At 37.9% G+C, this 16,591-nt stretch overlaps 1 protein-coding gene across 2 annotated transcripts in view; it reads right to left on the bottom strand.

Annotated features, from left to right (window-relative positions):
* Positions 1–4,990: 4,990 nt before the first annotated feature.
* The window catches only part of CD99 (CD99 molecule (Xg blood group)), a 28,496-nt gene continuing 16,895 nt past the window's right edge, over positions 4,991–16,591 (bottom strand). The window contains exons 2-11 of one of the 2 annotated variants that reach the window (XM_032680255.1): positions 14,970–15,005; positions 14,560–14,619; positions 14,040–14,072; positions 13,104–13,145; positions 12,922–12,954; positions 11,483–11,554; positions 9,893–9,934; positions 9,252–9,362; positions 8,374–8,427; positions 4,991–5,211 (exon numbers count right to left, since the gene is read on the bottom strand). In XM_032680255.1, the coding sequence (XP_032536146.1) occupies positions 5,186–5,211; positions 8,374–8,427; positions 9,252–9,362; positions 9,893–9,934; positions 11,483–11,554; positions 12,922–12,954; positions 13,104–13,145; positions 14,040–14,072; positions 14,560–14,619; positions 14,970–15,005 (509 nt within the window). In that variant the 3' untranslated portion in view covers positions 4,991–5,185. Of the gene's footprint in view, positions 5,212–8,373; positions 8,431–9,251; positions 9,363–9,892; positions 9,935–11,482; positions 11,555–12,921; positions 12,955–13,103; positions 13,146–14,039; positions 14,073–14,559; positions 14,620–14,969; positions 15,006–16,591 lie in introns of both variants that reach the window. The other variant, XM_032680254.1, reaches the window with a different exon arrangement.

The following is a 16,591-nucleotide window of genomic DNA, read 5'->3' as shown; positions in this document are numbered from 1 at the left end:
AGAAGCTTGATGTTAGAGTAGGTCAACTCTCCCACCCGAATTTGAACCAGCAGAATGTTTTATAAAAGTCTGGCTTATTGTATCACATGGCTTAACTATTTTTAAGCTACTAATAGAAGCTCTAAGGTTCAATTTGTGTATCATCATTGTCCATGTCAGGGCCAGCTGCTCCATCTCCAAAGAGTTAAGGACATTTACGTTGAAGAGGTGACTTTGTCAGCCAGTTAAAACAAGAACTATACCATGCAATGAGCAATCCCGTAGATCCAGTTTATTTTTTTTCAAGAATACCAAAAGCAGGCCTGCGTGTGGTAATCTTCATATCAGTGTTGAATTTGCCAGAAAGGAACAGGAAAGTTAGCAAGGCTATGTACTAGTCCCAGGCAAGTCCAAGCACCTCATGTTCAGTAGGTTTATTTCAAAGCAGTTGCTCTTCTACGTGAAGTCTTCCCAAAATGCATTCTCTCACCTGAGAGTGATTCAAATTCATTGTGATACTGAACATTCTCAGATGAAGTTTGAAGATGATGTACATCTTCTCTAATTCTTCTGAAGCCAGCTACTGCTCTGTATAGTTAAATAAAACAATACAAAGGTAGCACTGGAAGGAGTGGACCTAGTGTAGGAGTCAGGATGTTTTGAATATCTCACTTCTGTTCTTGGAGGCATTGCAGGAACTCATTAATTTTAGTTCTGTCAAAAACATGCAACTGCTTGCCCAAGATAGCAAATAAAAAACCATTATATATTAAAAAGAAATATATAGCCATACACCAGACCATAAATTGGTTTTAATACTTTGAGATATCATTGACCCATTGCTTTCAATTTAAAGGGAAAAAAGAGTTCTGACTACTATTCACCTGAGAAGGTGGATGAACTCTCTATCTTTTTTTTCATTTGTTCTTTCAAGAAAAAAACCAATATTTTAGAAATGGCAAATGAGGGTAGAAAAGGAGACAGCGTGTTTATCTATTCTCTATGCCACTTACTTTTTGCCCATCAGGCCTCTCTTAGATGAGAGAAGCTAAAAAGGAAGAAGAGGACAGCCACAACTCATCACATTGGCAGCCTCATCCTTCCTGTGGGCAGAGGTTAGACACTGCTCTCTTTGGCATGGGTAACCTGCTGTATGCGTCTATGGGAGATGAAAGAACTGAATTATACAGTAGAACTACTTGGGAAAGCCACTAATATCCTACACTACTCATCTTTTGTCATAAAACCAGAAGTATTTTAATTAAAATATTGAAGCATCCAGTAATATTAGGCATTAATTTAAATGCAAGCCAAACACACAAGTGAATTGATGATACAATTTCTTGTCAACAGATTATAATTACTATGCACTAGCTGAAACTTTAATGTTTTTTTCACAAGCAGATGGAGGAACATGTATTTTATTCTGCGGTTCTTAAAGTACTCCAAATGCAGAGATTTGAAAAAAAACTTATTTTTGCTCCATTCAAGTCCTTTTTCTATTCCTAATAATCACTTCCTTTCAAACAGGTCTTTTACATTTGTGTAACAGAAAAGAGCAAAAAGAAAATAATATTTTCAGTTTGTAAAAAGGTTAAGGTTTTTCTCATCATCTTGTCAAGTAAAAAACACACATAGAACAGTAGGGCTTAGATGGTGGCCTAATTAGTGGAAAAAAAGGCACAGAAATGCGGCATTGAGAGTGTAATTTAGCCCAAGGTACACTGAAACCAGAGTGCACTAAAATGTTTTTCTTAGCATTCAAAATTTGGCACTCACGTTGAAACGAGATGAAATAAGAGCTACAGTAAAAAGCTGCCAAATTTCATGCTTAAGAATTGCCTGCTTTCATTTCCACAGCCCGATGAATTTGTCTGGATAAGTATTTGAAATGGGCATCGCACTTGAAAGCCATCAAAATATTTTTAAAGCAGTCTTTTCCACTGAGAGCATGAACTTAACTGCCACCACATCTACCCTGTAGAAGCTAAAGTGGCGTATTATTCTACAAAAAGATCCTGCTTTGATTATTTTTCCTCCTATAACTGATGGTAACTCCTTGTCCTTAAAGGATGTAGACTGAAGAAAAAACAGAACTGAAGAACGTGTGCCACAAGGATGGGATAGAGCTCTTTGTTGCCATCCATTTTAACTCAGTTTAATGGTAAAGGTACCTCACCAGGGTGAACTTGCAGTTTGGGCCTAGAAATGACAGTATTTTTTCATTCCACTGTACATTCCACTATATCTGACTGATACCTATACAGAAACTAGAACGTTAATTCCCAAATTTGACTCTGAAAGTCATCGCAGGTCATAAGGCCATGATGGGCAGCAGCTGATCTGTGGGAGATGACCATAAAACTACTTAATTAGGGTGATGAATAATTTTTAACTGATAATGTTTACTATGCCAAGGAATGGGACAAATAATGAATTAGGATATTTAGCTATGTAATGTAATGGTAGCTGAACAAGGAAGAAACAAATCAAAGACTCTATGGGTAGTGAGGCAAATAGCAACATAGCAATTAATATCCCAATAGCTGCAAGTGAACTGCTACATTTTATCCACAGATAAGTAACAGAAAGTAACAGAAATCCATAAATTGGCAGCCTCTCACAAGAGAAAAGCCTATAATTTCAAGCTTTCTCTCTAAACTTTTCTTCCTAGGTGGCAGCAGCGAGTCTTTCTTCCTTCTTCCACAACTCCTGCCTGCAGATCTGTAAAGGGGCAAAACTAGACATGAGAGATGCTGAAATCAGCATTACAACAGCCTTTCCCTGCAAACACTGTCCTTAGGTTTGCCTGCTTTGTGGAGTATAGTTGTCCCCAAAATTCATACAGTAACCTATGCTTATTTAGACTGAAAACTAGAATTAGTAAATTTGTTAGTATTTAGGCACTTGGCAACCCCTGCATTGTTATCTCATTCAGTTATGGTCCTCTCACCTCAGGTGAGACAACACATGGCCCTGCAACAGTGTCTGCTTCTAAAGGATGTGATAATATCTGGATGAGGAACACTCAACAGTGTTTAGTTTGCCCATACTAAACCTTCTATTGCTGTCCATATTTTCAGTAGAGTCTGTGTTATCAAATCTTCTTCAAAAGCCATGCCTGTCCTTCACAGAGATGTCTTCTCTGCACTTCGTACTGGTAAGCACCCTGTGAAAGCAACTCCAAACTTTACTGCTCTTGGCCAACTTTTTTCTAAAATGATTAAAATGTCTGTAAGAAATACATCTGAACAGCTGATGGAGCAGGAAGACAAACTATTTGAAGGTTCCTTCTCTAGTTGAGCACCAAAAGTTTCGTATTTTTAGAACTACTAAGGAGAAAAACACATAAACCTTTTTTTTTAAATTTATTTTTAGAAAAATCACAATGTTGATAGGAGATTTTAATAAGTAACTTTTAAGCTTGCAAAAGCTGAAAAAGGATTCAAAAGCCTGGTTAGCTAAAAGCTATTTTGAGCTTCCCCTGCCATTCTATTTCTAACAAACTCCGACTTATTTCTGTTTTCTCCACACTTGCCATTGATATGAGATACCTATTTATTCATTCAGGTGAGCAGGACGTTTCTTTGTATTTACATAGAGCGTATGTTTATATAAAAGTCACTTTTGCACTCTCAAACACACTTAAAGGTTTTGTACCAAAAGCAGAAGTGGGGCAAGGGGCTTACAAATTAATTCCATAACAAAATACTAAAATCTGTGTAAAGCTTTGTTGCAAGCTAAGAAACATGTACAAGAAATTCTTAAATGAATTATCCTTGGCATACATTCATATTTGAATGTACAGATATATTTACAGGTTTAATATCCAAATTCAGTAATAACTTCTAAGACGTTCCATGAAATGTCATCTTCCTGTAGACCTTTGTCAGGTGGCTAAAGCACATTAGTAGGACACATACTGTAAAACTGCATGAAAATTTAAAAGAATTAGAATGAAAGCCAACAAAACTGGTCAGACTATTCCTTCCAGATGGAACTAGTTATTATTCCAGATTTAGTCCTTTAGTTGTTATGAGTTGCAGTTTTCCGTGTTTCCACAGATCCTTGAAACCTTCCTTTCACTTTCAAGAGCCACAGCACAGTTCTCAAGTGCTTTCAAATAAGGATGCAGTCATAGGTCGTCATCCCAAGGGCAATCCTTCACAAGTCCAAAAGCACTTCTCACACGTATGCTATTTATACTGTTCAGTGGATGCCTGTGGAGTGGGGTTGGGTAGTTCTGGTCAGTCTTGCTATTTTGTACTTTTGACCTGTAGCACTGTTTCTGTCCCTTCCATGTCTATGATACACCTCCTGAATTCAACATTATTTTATGTTAAGCTTTTGGTTATGGAAGTCTGAAGATGTTACTCCCCACTCCCCAGTGCTTCAGCCACAACTGTTTAGTCAATGCCAAATATCAATCTTGCCGGATATACACAATCCAGCTATGGTTCTGATGTGCAAATAAGGCTTTTCCACAACTGACCAGCTCAGTACTCGCAAAGCAGGAAGAGCCAGAAAGGATAAAGGGTCTGTATGCACTAAGTTTTGGGTTTTCTCAATCTGTACCAGACAGATGCAACGAAAAAAAATGAAAAAACAAAACGGAATTTTTGTCTCTTGAACGCTCAAGAACAAGTATCTCTTCCCTGGTGGCTGACGCAGGCAGCTACATAGATTGGGTCAGCAGCACCCACACCCAGATCCATCACTCATACACAGTGAGCCACTTGCTTGCCGGTGCCCACAATATACACCAGGCTGGTTGGTTGGCACACTCACTGCACACAGGGTATTAAAAAAAAATGCTTGTACTGCCTGAAAGCAATGACATAACAAAACCTTAATTGCTTATTGTTTTTGGAGAGGTAAGGAAAAGTTAAACATACCGAATGCACTTGAGACACACCCAGTTGTCAGAGGAGCAAAGGCAAGAATGTAAAGGCACAACATACTTCTACACTCCTGTCATTAAGGCCATGTAGTGGTGTGCAACAATGCTTCACAGGGCTAACCATACAGAAGTACTCAGGTCTAAGTCACACTCCCAGAGATGTTTCAAACAAGAACAGTTTTCTAATGCAACTTCAGACTCTGCTCTTTACGTTATGCTTTTTTTGTGTCCTTTTTTTTTTTTTTCAGGCAGAAGGCAGGCTCTCTATCCAGTTTCAAGATCTGTTCTTCATCACGTTTCTTTAATTTAGTTCTCCAGAAGTGTGCGTTGAACTAAGAAGTGAAAAAAAATTCTAGATTAGTACACTAAGTTCACGGACATTATAAATTATTTAATAGTTTATGCAGACAACAAAGTTTCAGTAGGCATTTGGCACTGTGTGATAAATTCAGGTAAGCAGAGCTTGATTCTGTGAAGCCAAAACACTGCACATCAAGGTATATTACATCCCAGTTTTCTCACTCAAATAACCACATCCTACTACATCAGAGAATCTATCTACACTTGCAGTTTCAGGCTTGCAGTTTTTGCGGATGCCAACATGAAATGGAGTACAGACTGTGTAAATAATGGAAAAGTAGGTTATTGAAACAAGGTGTCTAGGTTAACTATATTTTCAGGAAGTCAAAGATAAGCCTACATAAAATTTTAAAAACATAAATCTATTCTGTTGTGCCATCTGATCTGGCTTCATAAAGGACCTCTTTTAAACTAGAAGCTGTGTAGGTACACCAACACTATCACCAGAAGCAGAGCTGACATCTGCTGACTCCCAGAACTTAGATCAGGAGCAGCACCATTCTGACCATGGATGCCCAGTTTCTTGGCTCAAAACGTGATCATGCTTGTCTGCAAAATACAGTAGAGGTATGAAATAAGGGATGTAATGTGACATCAATACGTAGGCAGGAGTAATCATATATGATAACATCCTGAGTTTGACTTTACTGGTTAAAATAGAATATGCATCATCTGACACATTTCACATTTGAGTTCTCATGAATCTTGGCCAAAATTTTAGGATATTCCAACTACAACTCATATTTTTAACTGCCTTTGGTATAGGTCTTTGAATGATCCTACTTGCTTCACTAATGCATTGCTGAATTGAGCATACCTGCCTATCTCCAGTCCTGACAGCCAGTCACAAGAAAATGTTTTGCCCTTAAAGGAAAAGTGTTTATAAAGATGTTTATAAGCCAGATGAAAGTTTTTAGCAAACAGATGAAATATCTGAGAAAAATAAGATATAACTGTTGGGTTTTTTTAATTACATAAACCCCAGAAATAATTCTGTAGATTTTAAACTCACAGAAGAATATACTGAAAATATATACTGCTTTGGTATTTTAATATTCAGTATTTCAAAAACACTCAATAAACTTCAGCATGAGGTTATACTACTTCTTTCTTTGTTGACCAGTCACAAGGGCTAGAAGACCAAGTTTTCACCTATACCATTTCCTCCAGAACTATCTATGGCTTTCCCAGAGTTAAACACCTGTTCTATCAGCCAAGTACCCTAGACCACCGTAAGTGAAGGGTGAGGTTGTAAAAGTTTTTGTTGCTTTAAAAGAGACCTTTCCACAGGTGTCACCTTTGTAGAAAGATCAATTACGTGATGGTTCTTTCATACAAGAATCATTCCCTGTTCACAACAGAAAATGCTTTAGTTACAACAAAGTGAGTTTAGTCCCTCCTTGCCTCCAGTGTAATTACATCTCTATTCTGATGCCTCAGAGCTTTTTGGATTTTTTTAACTTTTGTAGATTTTAGAAGTAGTTGTGTAGTAAATGCAGATTTTAATGTAGCTGTATTATATCCCTTACCCTGTAGCATAGTAGTTACACATACCCAACCCTGTTACCCCATTTTGTATCAATCCCTCTAAATTCTGTTAGCGTGTTTAGTCTTCTTTTCAAGTTATAATTGTAGAAAAACACTTCTGTTTAAGAACACAGCACCCTAAGCCTGGACTAGGAGGTATCACACAGACACAGTAACCTTCAAGCCCAGAACTCTGGAGGAGTTCCAAGGACTATGTGTGCTGTGAAGAAGATGAAGATGAGGAAGAAGGGGTCCCAAAGACCCCAAACTCAATTCCTACAGGGGCATGTCGAGGGGCAGAATGGGGCAGAACCGGGGATGGATAGACCTGGGATTGGATAGACCTTATAAAATCATAGAACCACTGTTTGGGTGCACACATGTGCTGTGTATTCCCCTGGCCTGAGGCTAATTAAAGGACCAACTCCTTTTATCTTATCTTATACACTAAATTGGCCTGGAGACTTTTTCTCCACGGTCTCTTTAGGCAACAATTCAAACATAATTATTTTTAATATACATTTTTGCAGAGTTCTGTATCAGTTTGTAATCAGAAAAGGTTTCAGATTCCAATCAGAAACAACACAGACTAATAAACTGCTAATTGCAGTTATGTATTACACTAAAGAAGCAGGCTTGTGTTTTCATAATTGTCTTTAACAATACTTCTGCAGAGAAAATTCAGTTCTTTACTTTCTCTAAGCTCCTGTATTTCAATGACTTCTCAAGGCAATCAACCAACCTGTTCAAAGAACAAGAAAAGCAGAGACGAGTGGCCACATCTTCACAATGTAATTCTTGAGTTAGTTCCAAGTTTGTTGTCATGGTAAAATCATAGAATCACAGAATTGTTTATTTTGGAAAACATCTCTAAGATCATAGATTTTAACCATTAACCCTGCACTCCCAAGTCCACCACGGAACCATGTCCCCAAGCGCCACATCTACACATCTTTTAAATACCTCCAGGGATGGCAACTCCTCCACTTCCCCGAGCAGTCTGTTCCAATACTTGACAATCCTTTTTGTGAAGAATTTTTTCCAAATATCCTATCTAAACCTCCCCTGGCACAACCTGAGGCCATTTCCTCCTGTCCTATCACTTGTTACCTGGGAGAAGAGGCCTCCATACAACCTCCTTTCAGGTAGCTGTAGAAAGCAATAAGGTGCCCCCTGAGCCTCCTTTTCTCCAGGCTTTTCTCCCAGTTCCTCTCTCAGTCGATTCTTCTAAGAGGCTCCAGACCCTTCACCAGCTCTGTTGCCTTTCTCTGGACACACACCAGCACCTCAATGTCTTTCTTGTAGTGAGATGCCCAAAACTGAGCACAGGACTCAAGGTGTGGCATCATCAGTGCTGAGCACAGAGGGACAATCACTTCCCTAGTCCTGCTGGCCACACTATTTCTGATACAAGTCAGTATGCCATTGGCCTTCTTGGCCATCAGGACACACTGCCAGATCATATTCTGCCAAAATTGATAGTTATAAGTATTTTTTTTAAAACAAAACAGTGCAAATAATTTTCTCCACTAAGTTAGATGTCAATAAAGTGCATTTAATAGGATCCCCACCAAAAAATTGATTTTCCATCTAGATTCTTGTCTTACCAGGTGGCTCAGATTGTGCTCCCCTATGGCTATCCATATTCACATTCTCTTCATCTGCTAGGAAACAAAGAGATGTTTAGTGTTCAAATTCTTTTATATTCAAAGTTATTGATTAATAGAGATAATTTGACATAAGAAACAGCATTGAAGAAAATGGGCTACCTGCTGGTAGTTGAGCTGCCCTTGTTTTGCCTGCATTTTCACTTTAACATGCATGGTAGAGATGTTACTCAGTTTCCAAACTTCCTAAATTACAAAACAGCAGTGCCTGGCAGGATGACTGCACTACCCCACACCAAATAGTCAGAAAGACTGAAAGAGACAAAACCAGAGCTTCTGCCCCTCCTATCACTCACAGGATTCCCAAAGTTCTCTGATCTAAGTTATATCTTATTTAGATGGAAATAAAGCAGATAGCAAGCATGACTGCAGTAGAATCATTTGGGGATGACCATCGGGGTAGTTGTCATAAAACTAATAAGTAGGTAGGCATCTTGAGAAAAGACAAAGGCAAAATTTACAAAATTAGAAATGACAAGGTATTTTTTTCAGCATGAAAATAGTCTCAAATCCCCAATCAATTTTCCTTTAAAAGTATTTTCTTGCAGTCTCTCCTGCTTACGTTTTAACAAGAAATGCTTTTATTTTAGGAATGTAAAGCCTTAAGTTCTTCTACTTCTGAAAGTCTAATTTTTGGGCAAGGCATTCTTCAGTCACCCTGTCTTAGATGATTAGTAAAGAAAGGTTACTTCTTGTGAACATAAATTCACTGGGCTATTAAAACTACCTTATGCATAGGATCAGTTTCTAGTCCCCATATAAATACAAAAACACATCTCTTTAGACAGTAGAAAATAAAATTAATTTAGAATTCTTACCGCTTTGTTTGAAACAGAGTTTCTTCTTCTGGTAAGCAATGAAACTAGATACTGCTCCAATTACAGTAGCAGCCACAGCACTTACAATTCCAGCTATTGCTCCCTGAGAAGCTGAAAAAAACAGAGGTTTGTATACATTTTTCAGAATTGAAAGCCATGTCAAAATAGTATTGTCTCAAAGTAAACCCTATGAACACTTCCAAAAATCATTAAACTGAAATTACATGAAAATGTAATCATCAACTCTTTCTGTCTTTATGCATAATGAAAAGTGATTTGTCTCATTTTATAACCATTGATTTCTTAGCAATGCCTGTTGTTAAGGAACTTAAGCACTCCTGTTCTAATTCCCATTAATTAAAAACGCTACCCTTTCATGGCGATATCTACTTTCCATGTGTGCGATCACTGCACCAGCATCTCTGAGACCTTAACAATTATGAATTATTTGCAACATAGAGATTTTAAAGGATTATGAAAGCAGAGCTTGAAAGTAAGAATTCCACATTCCACAAAAATTTTTAAGTTGTAACCCACTCCCAGTAGTGAACATTCTAGCAGAAGATTAGCAACACAGAAAACTCCAGAAACCAAACTTCATATATCCAGACGCCATCATACACACAAATTCATGCATTTACCCTCATCTTCTTGGCCATTATTTGGAGTTTGGCCCCTTCGTTCTGTAAAAACAAACAGAAAGGTTACATTTTACATGTCTAAAGAACAGTCATATCATAATTGACAACCCTTTTCCCAATTAATCATCCAAAATTACAAACCATATATTATATCCATACAGTGCTAAATTCTGGCATTCAAACTTTCTGCTTTCAAAGTACCGGTCATGGTGGTGTCAACTACAGCCTTGAGTACTCAGCACTTCTACAAAATGAGCACAGAGCACTTGTAAAATATGGTTTAACCAACTTGTGCACCACCACAGAACACTCAGTGGAGAGGAGCACTGTATAGCTTCAGAGTAACACTCAGCTCTATTTCCACGGAAACAACCATCTTTTCCTAAAATCCCAGCCTCGTTTACTAAATACTTCTGCAATTCTCTTTGCAAGCAAGACAGAAGTTCTATAAATACTAACTATATTTGTCACAATGCAACTTGTACCATTGCAGCAGGAACCCGTGCAGATCAAAACACCCCACAAGTCTCCACAGATATTTCTTGCCCCTGCCAATTTTCAAGATACTGCCCCAAACATACCCTGAAAGGTGAAAGCTACACAAAAAAGTGGCATAGGTAATCTCTGTCTAGGATAACTCTCTGAAGAAGTCAGTAACCATTGGCACACCTCAAACCCCATCAAGATACTTCAGCTAACTCTGATCTGGAAATAATAAAGTTTCAGTAATGCACACAGGGATGACTAGATACATCCCAAGGATGACCATTACTGCAGCCTGGTTGCAGTGACCACCTCTGTACTGAGCCGAGCCACAATGATTAGAAATGTCAAATTACTAAAAGAAAGTCTGGCAAACTATGAAACGGTTTCATTCTGCTCAGAGTAGATACACCCTACATAGAATCATATGGTTGGAAAAGGACCTTAAAGATCATCTAGTTCCAAACCCCCTGCCATGGGCAGGAACACCTTTCACTACACTGGGTTGCTCAGAGCTCCATCCAAGTTGGCCATAAAACACTTCCAGGGATGGGGCATCCACAATTTCTCTGGGCAACCTGTTCCAGTGCCTCACCACTCTCACAGTAAAAAGTGAAGATTAAGAATCACTTGGAAGTGTAAGGATCAGTTCATCCTTTGGGACAAAGCACATTTTTGAGAACATGGGGTGGATCTTCTTCTGGCCCACCTTCAGACTTTCTAACTACAAGAGCGACAAGAAACTGACAGTATGTCACAGAAGATCTAAAAATAGCACCTGGAAGGACTTTAAGAACTATATTTATGGCAAATTATGAAGTAAGTACCACATTCATGTCTCAGTTCAAAAAGCCATCCTTCTTAGTATAAAAGTAAAAATCATGGAAGTTTTACCTCTAGACAAGTTTTACCTCTTAATTATTTGGGGTGGGTTTTTTTGGTAGAGACAAAACACATTACTTTTGAATTCAAAGATATGCTCTTAAGTTTCAGATACCAGAACTAAAGGTGTTACAAATTAGAGCATGTTAACCAGCTTGGGAGCAAGATTTTATCGAAAACTCAGGTAACCGCAGAAACAATATGAAGTACGACCTACTGTCTTACCATTGCTGCCACTACCATCACCTCCTCCCTTTGGTGAATTGCCATCAAGTAGATCTGCATCATCAAATGTGCCTATAAAAAATGTAAATAGCATTACCTTACATGTTTTAAGTTCAGTGAAAAGACACCTCAAGGCACATAATGACATGGAAATTTTCTCAAGATTGTTCAATTGAATTTGTCGTGGTTTTAGGCTTAGCATCATAGTCACAATGTGCTCACATTTTAAAAGCCCTCACAATGTCAAGTCCCTTCAGCTGAGCACTACACAGTTTGACAGCAGTACTCCTGCCTCCAGATTTTCTGAACAACTGCAAGAAGAGCAGAGTAGCACAAATCAGAAAGCAAGAAGCCCTATAAGCTACTTAATTGGAATAACCCAAGTCTCCCTATGCTGTGAAAGCAAAGAAAGGACGTGGATAGGAAAGGATCATTTCTTTTCAAGGCTGCAATTGTGAATGAACCTTCAGAGTTGGGTTTCTTGGTCACAAACAGTCCCAATGTAATTCCCTTCTCTGACTTATTGCAGGACATTGGTCTAGTCCCTCTCCATTTCCACTGAACCCTACCTTATGGAGCATTCCCTTCCCCCTCATGGGACCTTCTCCTCCTTCCCTCTGCTGCCAAATGAATCCTTAGTTTATGCAAAGCAAATATGTTTCAAGTAGTAAAATTAAAAGTATTGCATCAGAGGATGTTTTTGTTGAGTGGCAAAAGCACTGTACTGAGGTATGCAAGACCCAAATTCAAGTATCTGCTGCAAATCAGAAAGAACAAGAACCAGGGTTTGCATTCCAGTTAAAAACTTTACCACAATGTTCATGGATAATGGCATTTTCACAACTGCATCGATCTAAATTTGTTTTGTTCTGGGTTAGGCAAAGACCTCTAAAGCACAACAGGCAGGGAAGGACATGTATTTAAGCCTATCTTTCAAATACAAATAATTGTATTACTTAACTGGGCTTTTAAAAAAAAACAAAACAAAACAAAAAAAACCCACCCCAAAACAACCCTTTAACTTGGACCTTTATCTTTAATTTAGATCCTTTAAGAATAAAGATCATAGGCAGTTCCTATTTACCTTCTGGCATGACTAGAAGGGATTCAGTTTGTAAAGATGACAGAACTCAATCCAATACATGGGTGCTCCACCACCAAGCAGCCAAGCACAGCATTGCCCCAAGCACAAACACACTCTGTCCCATCCTGCCTCCTCCCCACACCATCCTGCTTTTAAGTGAAAGTGCCTCAACAGCTTTGTTATGGAATTTCAAGACTGCTGCAAAGTTTATTTGCAAGACAACTTTTCCTCAATCCTCAGTGTTTATCCAGTGCAACATCTGACATAGAGAGCAGCCAATTAACACAGATCAATTAGTAGAAGTGTAACTGAGACAGTAAAACCCTGACTCAGGAGTTTGTGCTAGAAGCCTTACCAGTGTCTTTGGGTTGATCTCGCTTGGGGTTATCTACATGCAGAAGAGAGATTTAAGGAAAAAAAAAGAAAAAAAGGTTAAGATATAAAAACTGGACTACAACACAGTAATGTTGAAAGGAACTGGGATAGATTAACGAATACTCTTCTACTGTTCAGAAACTCCTGTTAGGTCAGTCTTACCAGTGTCTCTAGGTTTTGAAGGAGGATTTGGCTTGGGACCATCTGTAAACAAGTAAAGAGTTAGAATAAGTTACTTGTGTGAAGAGACCAAAAGCAGAGCATGCAATGACCTCGAAAGACTATCTGACCTAAAAAAATGGTATCAAAACTTCCCCAGGTCATTTTTCCTTTCACTAACTAATGCTGTATTTGTTTGGTTATTTTAGCTAAACACTGTAATTTAATGCAACTAACAGTGTTTCTGCTATATTAACCTGTATGTCAGATCCTTGCTATAACAAACATATACAGAAGAACTCAAGTGTTATGCAGCATTTTAATTTGCACTTTGTATTTCAAAGGCTGAAATTCTTTACATTTTTCTATCAGGTACAGATTACTTGGCTGTTTTCTCTTTTAAAATTACTGAGTTTTAACCAATAATAAAAGTTGGTACCTCACTTAGAATAGAATTAAAAATACGGTCCCCACAATGACATTTAATTTAGCTTGCTACAAAATAGGAGAATAAGAGATCTTAGTAATTTTTTCTGTATTTGGTCACAGTCTTCACATCTGAAAGAGTATTTTCCCTGAAATTATTTCTAACATATTGATGTTTACTTGTGCTACTAAAATTACTTCTATAAAGGAAAAGATTACTTCAGATTTAAAAACTACTTCCATAAGTAATAGTTTATGGAATTAGTGCCATCTAGTGAAGACAACAATAATGAAACATGTAGGACTTGGCTAAGAAATTATTGAAATTCATACAGTTTTTGTGATCTAGAACCTTTAAAATGAAAGTAAATAAACATAACTAGACTGTAACTATTTTATCTGCAGTCTGCTACCTTAATCAACTCAGTGCCCTTTATTACATTTAGGTCATAAAGCTTGGATAGACATTGCACAAATACCTTTGAGCAGTATCCAGGAAAACATGATACTTACCAGGATGAAGAGCATCATCCAAGTTAAAATCATCTACAAAGAAATAGGGGAAATTTTAAGTGTAATGCAAAAACTGAACTAGTTTTAGACTATTTTTACACAAAATGCACCTCACAATGTTTTCACCAAGAATGTAACAGCATGCTCATTCAACAGTGGCCCACAGAGGAGCCCCACAGTTACCAGGCACTATCTGCCAAACGACATGGTGCTTTTGGTGATCATGATACCTGTCAAGAGCCACCTCAAGGTGAGCAAGCTCCAAACATGCAGACTGAAAGTCAACAAAAGGGATTTTCACAGAGTCTTTAAGTTTGTGAAATCACAAAGTGCATTTGTGAAAGCACTACCAGGAGACTCCAAAATGAAGAAATCCTTTTGCTTTTAGGGAACTGCTTTCTTTTATAGAAATATCACAACCCTGTATGCCACTATGTTGAAAAGTTCAGGTCTCTCAAATTATTATGTACACTACACTTGACTTTACAATAAAAGACATTACAAGCCAATTATATCCCACCAAAGTCCTGTGGTGGTGTCTTCTGAGATGGAAGAGGCTTCTTTGTCGTCTTTATCTCTCCTGTCAGAGAAGGTTAGAGAAAAAAAAGTTAAATACTATTTAATACACTGTTGGGAAGCTACACAAAAGACAAATATATGTCTATACAATGAAAAGCACAAGATCAAATCTATACAGCAAGACAATTTCCCCTTAAAAGAAATCCTTAATTGTTCCAAAGACAAATTTGAGTTCTATGTGGTCAACACCTTGACATACCCATAGCTGAATTGTTCCAATGAGGTTTAAACCAAACATACGCAGGGAAGGTTTCATGCTTGGTCATGTAGTGATACTTGGCAACAAACAATTCAGAAGAGCATCCACTATTTTCCCGCCTACCTCCCCAAATTTGTGAGTGCAATAATTACCAAGTGCATCCTCTAAGCTGAAGTCATCAAAATTGCCTGTAGAAGATAAAAGAAACAGTAAGGACACTACTTTTTCTTATTCACACCCAACACTTATTAAAGTCATAAACATATTTCTGATCTATCTTATGTTTTCTGCTCCCTGATTCAGAATAGAATATTCTCAGTCAGGGTAGAAGACATTCTTCGCTATTTCTCCAGATCATTATCCACAGATCTCTTCAGAAAAAAAGGAACAGCTCTAAAAATTTGTTCTACAGAAAGGACCCAGAGGGTCATAAGAGTCAATATAATGAACTTAATCCTTTATTCTTGCCACTTGCTATTGCATGCTTTCTTAGTGCCATCCACAGCATATTCTTTCCCAGCCTTCTTTCCACTGAACCACAAAATGAGCAGGGGGACAGCTCCAGTGCACAAGAATTTACAAGATTCAAGTGTGAAGAAGAGCCTTGGAGCACAAAGGCCATTATGGAAGTCATGTGATCAAGTATTGCTTTTAAAATCTTGGCATTAAAAATTAATTTTAATGGGTTTATCATTCTTATCTTTCCCCATAACAAGATTAGCAGTATGAAGGTGGTTAAGATATTAGCAGATATGATCTTGAGCAGTCTCTTTAACTTTCTAAAACATAGCTAAATGCAGCTGGTGCCACTACAGGCTCTCTACTCAAGGTCGATTAAATTCTATTTTCAGTCTTTAGGACAAAAACACCCACTCTTGCTATATTAAGTCAATTGGTAGAGCTACTGCTGCTTATCCAGTCAATTGCAAACACATTAACTCAATATATACATGATAAAAACTGATTTCACAGCATAAATACAGTAGTGTGATCTCAGCAGCAGAGGCTTGTAAAATAAGCGGACAGCTAAAACAACTCTTGGGGTATTTCCGATTGTTCATTATCCCTATTTTCACTGAAACATGGAATAAGAAAATGGCATGGAAGTAGATACTGGCTATTCAAGGAAAAGACATACAAATACACTGCTTCGGCCCAATAGAAGCTGAAAGACTTTTTCTACCTACTCACTATCAAGCCAGACAGAGCAAAAGTTATTTCCAAACAGAACTGCCTGAATTCAGAAGATAACTGCACAAAGCATTGGTGTGTTTGGCTTTTCCCCTAAGAATGAGGCTACCAAAGAGGCATCAGAACTGGCTACTGCAAAGTCAGAAGAGAGGAATAAAAAACAAACATCAAAATCAAACCAGGAGCAGAATGTCCCTTTCACTTGCATGACAGACCAAGCTAAGACAAGGACAAGTCATGACTTTAATATCAGGAATGACGGATGCTCCGATACTTGGTGACATCTTTCCTCTTAAATGAGGTCAAAATTGAAATCTCTTTTACTTCTCAGATAACTGCACTAATAATGCCTTTTTTTCTCCCCTGAGAAGAAAAGAGACTAAGATACATTTTTTTTTTTTAATAGGGAAGCTATGAATGACAACCGGAATGGAACAAAAAAAAGTGTTCATCTGGCCAACTGAACTGCTACAGCAGAAACTGAAATTTGAAGTCTAAGCAGTGATTCCCATAATGTAACATTTGAACCAAGAACCACCTTGCTCACAACCAAGTAGGGTTGCTTATCTGAAGTCAATATCAT

Source organism: Chiroxiphia lanceolata, chromosome 2 (genome assembly GCF_009829145.1).
Source record: "Chiroxiphia lanceolata isolate bChiLan1 chromosome 2, bChiLan1.pri, whole genome shotgun sequence".
Taxonomy (NCBI): Eukaryota; Metazoa; Chordata; class Aves; order Passeriformes; family Pipridae; genus Chiroxiphia; species Chiroxiphia lanceolata.
The sequence above is the reverse complement of the archived record's forward strand: the minus strand, read 5'-3'. Positions and strand labels throughout refer to the sequence as shown.